Source organism: Herpailurus yagouaroundi, unplaced genomic scaffold (assembly GCF_014898765.1).
Source record: "Herpailurus yagouaroundi ecotype Mexico unplaced genomic scaffold, PumYag 355, whole genome shotgun sequence".
NCBI lineage: Eukaryota > Metazoa > Chordata > Mammalia > Carnivora > Felidae > Herpailurus > Herpailurus yagouaroundi.
Window position 1 is genome coordinate 5,979,180 of NW_024412572.1, and position 10,118 is coordinate 5,989,297.

The 10,118-nt window shown below is 57.9% G+C and overlaps 1 protein-coding gene across 10 annotated transcripts in view; it reads left to right on the top strand.

Moving 5' to 3' along the window:
* IQSEC3 (IQ motif and Sec7 domain ArfGEF 3) overlaps nucleotides 1-9,249 on the top strand; it is a 108,524-nt gene extending 99,275 nt beyond the window's left edge. For 2 of the 10 annotated variants that reach the window (XM_040462993.1, XM_040462994.1), the window contains 3 exons: nucleotides 14-106; nucleotides 2,395-2,444; nucleotides 5,730-9,249. In XM_040462993.1, coding sequence (XP_040318927.1) covers nucleotides 14-106; nucleotides 2,395-2,444; nucleotides 5,730-6,164 — 578 coding nt within the window. In that variant the 3' untranslated portion in view covers nucleotides 6,165-9,249. Of the gene's footprint in view, nucleotides 1-13; nucleotides 107-2,394; nucleotides 2,445-2,532; nucleotides 2,947-5,729 lie in introns of those variants that run through there. The other 8 variants (XM_040462999.1, XM_040462998.1, XM_040462996.1 and 5 more) reach the window with 8 other exon arrangements.
* Nucleotides 9,250-10,118: the final 869 nt, after the last annotated feature.

The window sequence follows — 10,118 nt, forward strand, 5'->3', positions numbered from 1 at the left end:
CTCTGTCCTGCAGGGGAGCTGGAGAAGCAGCAGGGAGCAAAGACGCTGTCCTTCAAGTCCAGCGGGGCACAGGTGGACCCACAGTCCAAGCACGGATCGCCTACAGGTGAGCCCTGGTTCTGCTCCGTTGTCCCAGGCCTCAGGCCTACGATGGCCCTGGGCCTGCACGGGGGCCACCCTCTGCCCCCAGCCTGGGGTTCCTGGGGAATTGGGGTGACGAAAGTACTCGTTCCCATGGCCATTTCTTTCTGCTAGGAGCTCCAGGCTTAATCTCATGGGCCTTAGTGGTGCGAGTGAGAAGGAAGGCGTGAGAGGAATGTGTCGATTTACATGCTGTCCTGAGGCTCTGGGTCCCTGTGAAAAACAACCATTCTCCCTGGAGGAGTCAGGCCAAGACAGCCCTAACCCCAGTCGGGGAGCCTCCTACCCACCCCCTCCCACCCCACACCCAGGCTGTCTGGGGACTCCGGTTCACCGGAGGGGGTGACAGGTGTAGTAAAGAGAAGCAGCATGAGCCCGGTAAGGAGAGTGGCCAGGAGGGTCTGGAAATCTTGATCTGCCCATCCAGTCCTTTCCCTAAGGAGCCGCGAGTGCGTTCCTATCCCAGGCCAGAGTCAGCCCGCCCCCAAACCCAGATAAACCTCCAAACCTAACTTCCCAAATGGTTTCTTCAAATTGACTTATGCACTCCAGACGCATCAAGCCAGCCTCAGATTTTTTTTTTTTTTTTGACCACTTTTGGCCACGTTTTCTAGACCTGCTTTATTTCTTCCATGGACGTCTTCCTACTTTCTACCTCTTGCCCCTCACCTTTACCCCCACCCACAGGGGGCATGGGAAGAGTTACCTCCACCCCCACTCTGCAGTCCCAAATAAAAATTAGAGGGCGAAATGGCGTGAGAATTAACTCCCATCCCAACAAACCCCCAGCAAACCATCAGAACTGTTCACTAACTAATTAATTCAGCCATTTATTCTTTCACTTAACCAACATTTATTGGGTGCCTGCTGTGTATCCCCTGCTAAGCACTAGAAGCCCAGGGTTCCAGCAAGACATTAGCTTGAGCTGAGACACTCCGGTGGGTTTCAGGCTGGTCCCCAACCCTCAGTTACAGCCATGACACCGTGATGCCGGGACAGACAGCATCACAGCACCGGTCACTCTCTAGGAGATGAGATTCATTTTCCAGACAAGACCTGGGGCTGTTTTAGCTGCATGGAGATTCTCACTCTGATATCATCTTCTGTGTATGGGTTTGACCTGCCATCATGCAGTCATAATTCTCCACCCTGCCTGATTTTTCAGCCGGCCCCTTCATGTCTGTAAGGTCACAGTATACGAGTCGCTGCTTGTTTGCACAGCTGTTGAAACTCCAGAGCCAAACCTCAGTTGTGATTAAGCACTTGACACCCCACCCCACTCTGCATCCCAGCATGCCTCTTCTGGAAGCTGCACCCCCCAATCAGACCAGGATGCATGTCTCCATGGCCTGGTCCATCAGTCACCTCCCCAGTGGGGTTCTCCTAGGTTCCAAATAACGGCAGAGCTCCCTCTGTGCTACAGAAAGCAGGGCGATGAGCACAGCAAGGGAACTTGCTCATGCGTGAGCACACACACACACACATGCACACTGTGTTGAGAAGTCACAGGGGCTCCAGCAGAGGGGCTCTGGGTGGCCTGCTGGGGGCAGGGGTGGGAGCCAGGAGCGACTGAGCCAGAAAAAGCTACCACGATGTCCCTAGAGATCTGCAGGGTCCCTGGTGCTGTGCCAGCCCAGTCAGAATGTCCCAGCAGCAGTTACACAGCCGTCATCAGCTAAGCTTAAACTAAGCATGCCAGGCCCTGTGGTGAGTGCTCTACAGGTCCCTGCTCATTGAATCCCCACCACTCAGCCAAGTAGCAGGGGTAGAAACACAAAAGGAACACGGCCCCTCCCTCAAGGTGCCTGTGGCTGAAAGAGGCAGGTTAGTGCAGTTGCCACAAACACACAGAGCCTCCTGGTGTCTCTGAGAGCCAAGAACCAATGCCACCGCAAAACCAACTTCCACAGTCCATACCGGGGAACCTTTGACAGTGGCTCAGGCTGTCAAGACTGAGCAACGCTTGCTGAAACTCAGTAGTGCTCGCTTAAAAAACCTCAGAGATCTTCTAGGCTGGACTCCCAAGGTCGCACAGCTACTAAGTGGCAGAACTGGGCTCCGACTTCTAGCCCCCGCCCTGGGGCTGCACCTCCGTCAGGAGTGGCATGGTACCCAGAGTCTTCTGGCCACAACGTGTAACTGCAAGGATGCTTGGTATTGGGGGTGGAGGGGTGGGGTGGGGGCTGGGAGGGAGAGGCAGGGATTTGTGTCAGGCTGGTTGGAGAGTGAGCCCTGTGCTCTTTGCATTCAAAGCCAAAAGGGAAGCTGCCCTGGGGGAGAAGCCGGTGGAGAGCACGGTGGAGGTAAGTGGAGGCCTGGTTGCCCAGGTGAGTGGTTCCGTGCACCCCCGCTTGTCCTTCTTCTCACTGTCTCTGTTGTTTCTCTTCTCAGGTATTAATCAATGCCTCCCCAGCCCGACTCACCATTTTACCAATTTCAAGAGATACAATTAAAAGTTACTGCTAGCATGGGTAATGCCACTGTTCCAGCACCTAATAATGCCACAGCACTTTCTGCCCACTCCCCAGCTGAGTGCCCTCCGAGGCCGAGCTCTCAGACCAACACCTGCAGAGATGCCCATGCCGCCTCCGTAGCGACCCCACCCATCCCCCAACCCACTCCCCCAGCAGATCGCTCACTGATCCCCCTAGTACCCGCTCTATCAGGGAAGCCACTGTTCCCTTTTCCTCAGTTGCCCTATCCTCCATAGGAGGGAGCCTGGGCCCCTCCAGAGACTCACCCCTCGAGTCCAGCCCCAGTGACCACTTCCACCCCGGATCCTGCCCTCAGCCGCCTCTTGGGGCAGGTGGAGAACTGGAGGGGGCAGCTGAGAGGGTGGAGCTCCTCCCTGGACCGGCTGGTCCATTCGGAAAGCTGGCCATGGCGTAGGGGTGTGTGCAGGAGCTGATGAGGCAGAACAGGGTTGAGTCATCCTAGGGATTTCACTGGGGGTGGGGAGCACGTAAATTTGAAGACTGTCCGTGTGGGAGGGGGGTTGCCCATCCCCAAGCCACGTAGCCACAGAAGCTGGTCCTTGCCAGGCCCCCAAGTGTCACCTGGGGGGCATTCAGTGGCCCCTACAAGCTTTGCTGGGGCCCAGTCCTCCCCCACTGCTCCCCAGTGAGCCTTCCCCTCCCACTCCTCTGCCAGGCTTCCAGGGACTACTAGCTTCTCACACAGACACCTCCTTTCCCAGCCCCACCCCAAGCTGGAGAAGCCCCCACTTAGAGGTCTGAGGGAAGAGTCTGCCCACCAGGATGCCCCAGGGGAGCCCCGTGTCTTCCCTCTTTCCCCATGGCCCCCACCCCCCACACACCTGTGTCTGGAGGAGGCACCTTTAACACGGAGGAGCTTCCTGCCCCGGCAGCTGACAAGCCCCCAGGGTGGGTATTCCATCCCCTGCCCCCTCTTCTCCCCATCTTCCTGCAGCTGCCCATTCTCTAGCCTTGCAGATAAACACACAAAGTTACCAGCCTTCCGGTTTGTTCTACCAGCTCTGCCCGTGCCTTAGCCTGACCTGCCCAGGGAGGACAAGCGACCTGATGGCCCGTTCTCCCCTCCCACCCTGCCAGAGGGCCATGTGGCTATCTGCAAGGCTGCCACCCCCAGCCAGCCCCAGGGCCCTGCCAGCCTCTGCTCCCCTGCACGGAGGGCAGCCTCGCTGCTCCCGGCCTCTCAGCTGGACCCCAAGCTCTCTTGTCCTCTGCCCTCTCTCGTCATTGCCTGGCCGAGCCCCTCTGGCAGGCGCTTCTCCATCTTCTCTGAGCTGTTCTGACCTGCTACTCATGTTCCATCTCCTCTCTTTCTTTCTCTCTCTTTCTCTCTCTTTTCTCTCCCCTTCATCAGCAGGAAGGTGAGAAGGGGGTCAAAATGAATGTTTTGCTGTCACTTCCTGCTGCTCACTTACCATTAGAGATACGGGATCCAGGCTGGGGTGGAGATGAGGGAGGTGCAGACAGTGGAGGGGATCAGGAAGCGAGAAGTGAAGAAGAGGCGAGGAGGAGCCAAAAGCTACGGTGCTGTGTGGGCGGGAGGGTCACGGCCCCTGGGAAGAGAAGGCAGGCTCAGGGGGTCTGGATTAGGGCGGTCAGACTTCTGCTGTACAGTCTGGGGGAGCAGGAGGGCAGAAAGCCTGCACCCACCGTTCAGGCCACTTTTCTCGTGGGGAACAACTCAGAATCCATGCAGGCGGGGCAAGGAGCCAGTGCCCTCCGGCAGCGGGGGGCAGAGGCCTTCTGCCAGAATGAGGTCCACAGAGGGCTCCCCGGGAGGAAGGTGGCCCCCAGCAATGCCCTGTGCCTGCCCTGTGTCCTGGCAGGGCACTGAGGGACTCAGGGGCTCCTTCATTTCTTTGGGGGGAATCTCAGGCCTAGAAAACGCTGCCAAAGTTGGAGGTTGAGAGGGAAGAGCAAAGCCTGCAATGTGGATATTGAAGGGGCGGACGGAGCCGGCGCTTGGGGAACTGTGGAGCAGCCCAAGGGGAGGGCACAGGCCCAGAGACTGCACCTTCTGCTGACAATAGGATCTGCTGGTTTAGGTCTCTGAGATAGTTTTGAGCTGAGCCATCTTGGTCTAGGCCTGGCGATCAAGGCCCCTCCCCTACAGCATCGATTTCCCCCTCTGTGCTCTTCTGGGCAGCCCATCCTCGGTGACGGTGACGATGCCCAAGGGCAGTAGGATGCGTCCTCAGGGTGAAGGTCTCAGCCACTCCAGAAGGCCAGGTGTTAGAAGGGGACTGAGGCATGTTGCACCTACAGGCTGGGGAGCTGGAGGGTGAGGAATTAACCCCTCCCCTCCCAGAAGGTGCTAGCTCCCTTCCTCCCATTTCCTCAACCTCCCCCTGCCAGCAAGAGGAAGCCAGGCTGGTTCACAGTGACTTCCAGGGGCTGAGAGAGGGGGTGAAGATTAGAGTCCTTTCTGGGTACCCTCTCCTGCAGCGGGACACGTTTAACCGGGACGCAGGCTGGGCCAGAAAGGCAGCTAGGGACCACACTCTGGCCTTGGCTGTCTGGGCTGCTTTCACATGCATGGTTTTGGCCTTGGGGATCCAGGAGGATCCGGTAGGTCCAGATCACGTATTCAGGGGGCCCTGGCATTTTGGGTTTGGGCACCTTTGTAATTCGACAGAACAATGAAGCTTCTCCTTTAACAAAGCGGGTGGGAGGAGGGGGCTTGAAAGGCTCAAAGATGACTGACTGTCCCTCAACACAGCTCTGGGAGGCAAGGAGGGGGCAAAGACCATTTCCCCTGTTTTCCAAGCTCAGAGGTGGTAGAGAGGGAGGCAGAGAGAGGTTTGCCTGTGAAATGTGACTGCAGAGCACTGCAGAACCCTAGGGGCGGCTGGCCCAGGTGCCCATCTCACAGGTGAGGAGACGGGCTCTCCCTTCCCCACCCAGGGTCGGCGCTTGGGTTCAGCAGTCAGGTTTCCTCCAGGTGGGTGGAGAGATGGCGGGTTCAGGTGAGGGCTGGGAGCCTCCGAGGGGCATAGGAGACAGGAATGGTGGGGAGGGAGGCTCAGGGTAGCCAGTCCTAGCAGCTGGGAATTAGTCTTGTAACATTTCATGCTTCTCTGGCTGTTTCTAAACTAGGTGTCAATTCACAACAGGCTTCAAACGTCTCAGCACAACCCCGGGCTGGGGGCCGAGAGGGGAGCGCCGGTGCCACTGCCAGACCCGCAGCCTAGCCCCTTGAGGGAGCAGCCCCCGCCGCTGCCGCCGCTGCCACCCACACCCCCCGGGACCCTGGTGCAATGCCAGCAAATTGTCAAGGTCATTGTCCTGGACAAGCCCTGCTTGGCCCGCATGGAGCCCCTGCTGAGCCAGGCTCTCTCCTGCTACACCTCGTCCTCCTCCGACTCCTGTGGCTCCACACCCCTGGGTGGCCCAGGCTCCCCGGTCAAGGTCATCCACCAGCCTCCGCTGCCCCCGCCCCCACCCCCCTACAACCACCCCCACCAGTACTGCCCGCCCGGCTCTCTGCTGCACCGGCGCCGCTACTCCAGCGGCTCCAGGAGCCTGGTGTAGACTCTGCCCCCCCCTCCCCGACCCTGCTGCTGTCCCAGGAGGGCTGGCCGCTGGGGGGCCCTCGGCTGCACCCAGCAGCCCCCACCGCCCCTTTGCTCGCTGCTCCCCATGCCCTGGCACGATGCACTACTGGTCACTGATCACCATCATTTTGGAAAGAGAATCCCAATCCCTGGCACCTGGGTTTGCCTCGCCCAACCCTGCTCCCCTCACTCCATTGAGCACCCCTTCCCCCCAATCTGGAGACACCACCTCACTCTCCTGGGGCCCCACACAGCCAGGCACATCCAGACCTCCTCTTCCTCCTGCCACCACTCTGGCCACTTGGGCCGTGGACTGAAGAAAGCAAGAGCTGAGGGCCTAACCGGCTTCTGAGTCTTGAGTGTGTTAGGTCCCAGGCCTCAGGCCAGGTAAGGAGGCTTCCTCTGCTGCACCCCGAAGCCCAGCAGTCTCAGGAGTTTGGTCACACCCTCTGCCTCCTCCCAGGGCCTTTTCCTGCTTTCTCAGGAGCTGGGCCCTGCCTGCCCAAGGCTGCTCAGACTTCAGGAAAGTTTTGAGAAAGGTTAAAAGGGAAAGAGCAAGTCGGCAGAGCCATGGAATTGTGAGGTCCTACATCCATAAAATCCAACTTTTAAAAGGGTTTCTTCGTTTTCTAGCCCCAGATATGACCTGGCCAATGCAAAGTGCCCAGGGCGTGGACTTAAACACACACGGGTTCTTCCAATGTGGAAGTACAAACAGGGAGAAGGAGCAGTGATTTGCCCAGGGGCAAATGCAGCCAGCAGAGGTAGAATTTGGACCCACGACCAGACTCCCTCTTGAATGATTTCCTCCAGGAGAGGTTTGCACACATCCACGGGTGAGAGGAGCAGGTGGTCCAGAGGTGCTTGCACGTCCCCTGCTGCCATCCCAAACCAGCCCTTCAGCCTTTAAATCCCTGACGCCCCTCCCCCACCCCAGAAGGTGCCAGACCTGCCTCCAGTAGGAGTGGCTAAAAGACCCCTTCAATTGCAAAGGAGAGCCAAGCTGGGCTCGCTGACCTCCCAGGTCAGCTTTTATGAGACCCCACGGAACCCAGGCAGCCCAGCCCCAAAGACCTGGGGCAGCAGCATAGCCTGCCCCAATCCCAGGCCTTTCAAGGAAGTTCTGTCCCAAACCAGGCTGGACTCTCCAGTCCTGTGCCAAGAGCTCGTTGCTGTCCTTCATTAAGATCCTGTCCCACTTGGAGCCCATTATCAAAGCATGCCAAGAGATGGCAGTGAATATTGGGCAGGTCTAAAGTGAATCTGCTTCTTCCTGATGCCTACCCTGTGCCCTAAAGGGAGTGCCCTGAGCCAGCTAGGAGGCACAGAGTCCTCCCCCACTGTAGGAGGTTCCAGATGACCTAGTTTCGTGTGCGCGTGTGTGTGTGTGTGTGTGTGGTCACCCAGACGTCAGTATGATGTCACCCAGTGAGTTTATTTCTGGCTGTGTCTTTGTCAGCCTGGTTTCCATAACTTGTGACCAATTTGCCGCCTCCTCCCTCGGTGGCTGCCCAGCTAATGTCCCCCGTCCTTGTTGCCCTGGCCCCTGTCCTGGGTCTTCCCTATAACAGGTGGCTCCAATCCACAGCCTTTTGGAACAGACTGGCTGACAGACGGAGCACAAGGATTCAGTCCCCTCTGGTGCCCTTGGCCAAGGCAGGGATCACCCTTAAAAAGTGCAGGCCTAGGCCGCAAGAGTCAGGGACTCAGGAGGGAGTGGATGAAGCTCAAATGAGAAGCCGTGCTGGAAGGGAGTGTAGGCAGCAGGGAGGAAGAGGGGCTGTGAGGCGGCTAAGTGTGCTCATAGGGTGGGGACCATGAGTGCCGGAGCTGCTGAGAAGGGACACGGTCTCAGCCATCGGATCCCCTTGTCACCTACTCACATAGTGCTTCTCGCTGACAGCGCCCACCTCCCTGTTGATGGGCGTGCCAACTCTGGCCCCTCCCCCCACCTCTGCCACAGCCCTAACCTGGAAGGGCTCAGCCTCAGGGCTGACATGTGCCTGGAGCCTCTCTCTGAGGACCCAGATGCTCAGGCATCTCAGGGCCCCTTCTCCAGGTGGGGGCTTCCCCGCCCCCCATCACTGCGGTGGCAGCACTGGGAGGCCTGGCTTAGGAGGCGGACCAGCCTGGGGTCAGCAGCACGTGGCACCAAGCCCGAGCTATGAGGACCTTTTAATTCCTGATGGCCTGAAGCGGGGTGCAATGGGGCCCCCTCACTGTTGGGGAAGCAAGAGTTCCCATTGCCTATAACCACCCTCCCCTGATCAGCCAACAGGCTAAAGTTGAGACCCACCGCTGTCCCTGTCCCCAGAGCCTCATCCCCAAAGACCTGGGATAAGCCTCCTGCTCCTCCCATGGCAGCAGCCGTGGCAGAGCCTCCAGCTCTCCCAGTGAGCCCAGCTGCAGATGCGCTCGGCTCCCCCTGGCTCCCAAGATGGTGGGGGCAATGGAGGGCTGACTGGGCCCCCAGACACAGCGTCCTGGGTACATGTCCGATTACCCCAAGGTGGCCCCACTTTATCAACTCTCTAGGCCTTATTTTAGAGGACCTGGGCCCCTTGCTCAATTTTATCCATCTGGCCCCAACTCCAGAATCAAGAATGGGAAATACAACTCCCTTTCCCACATGGTTTCAGGCAAGTCCCACCCCACACCTGGAGTAAGACCCGCCCTGGCAGCTTGAGCTGGAAGCCTGCCTGCCTCCAAGGGCACACGTATTGATCAGCCCTGAGCCCTTGACCCCTGAGATCCTTGACACCCCCACCCCTGCACCTGTGCCCCCACAGCCTGCCAGAATGTGTCTTTGTGTCCAATAGGCTTCCCTGGTAACCATCCGTCCATCTGTCCCTGTGTTCTGCTGTATATACCTTCTTGCTGCACCCCACCTCCCTGCATATGCCCCTTCACCCCGCTGGAGAGAAACCTCTCTAGGGAAAGGCAGGGTGGCTGCACCCAGCGACTAATCCAAATGGCAAATATTTTGTAACAAAATAGCCCAGAGGTATTTTATCTGTTCAATTCATAGAGTTTTAGAGATTATATTGAAATATGTCACTTGAACAAATTTTGTGTTGGTTGCATTTGTTTTGTTCTCTCAGAGGGAAGTCCCACTTTAAATCAGAGTGTCTGATTGTCCAGAGGCCAAAGCCAGAGGCTGTTCTGAGGCCCTCCGACCTGAGGTCTTTGAGCACTGGGCTGCCAGTCTGCTCTCTTCTGGCCACAGTGATGTCACCCCTCACCCCAGGAGGAGGTACCTCTGTGCCACCATGGGACATGGTTAGGAAGCCCCAACTTAACTAAAGGAGACTTGGGTGTGGGGAGTCATATGATGGGTCAGAGCTGGGGATGCAGGGCCATGGAGCTGACCCCACCAACTTACCTGTCAGCCAGGTAAGAGAGCACCTAACCGTGGAGACCGGAGCAGTTTTGGGGGGAGGAGGCCCCATGACTGGCGGTGTGCATCTCAGTAGAGTGAGAGACAAGGGACCAGGACCGCATCTGCCCTGCATGACTTTCTGCAATGGAGAACAGGGGCATGTTGGGGACCCAGGGTCCCACTGACCATGGTCAACCCCCCAAAGCCTGACTGTCTAATCACAGGTCTGCTTTGACAAGCCCTGTGTGGAGGGCACCAGGCTCAAGTGAAGGGACTGAGGGAACACTACCAGGGAAGGTACACGGAACCACAGAGTGTGGGGGTGCAAACATCTGTGGGTTGCTGGAGGGGATGCTGAGATTTGGTGGCGGCAGGATAAGACGAAGACAAGCTGGCTGTAATGCAGGAGAAAACAAGAAAATCAGGGCTAGGGAGAGACACAAGGGGCTTGGGCCAGCATTCACAGCTACATGCAGTGCTCACATCAGGCTCCATGGACAGAGGCTTCACAGAGAGTGATTTCTCCTGGCAGAGGAGAGAGGAGAGAGCCTT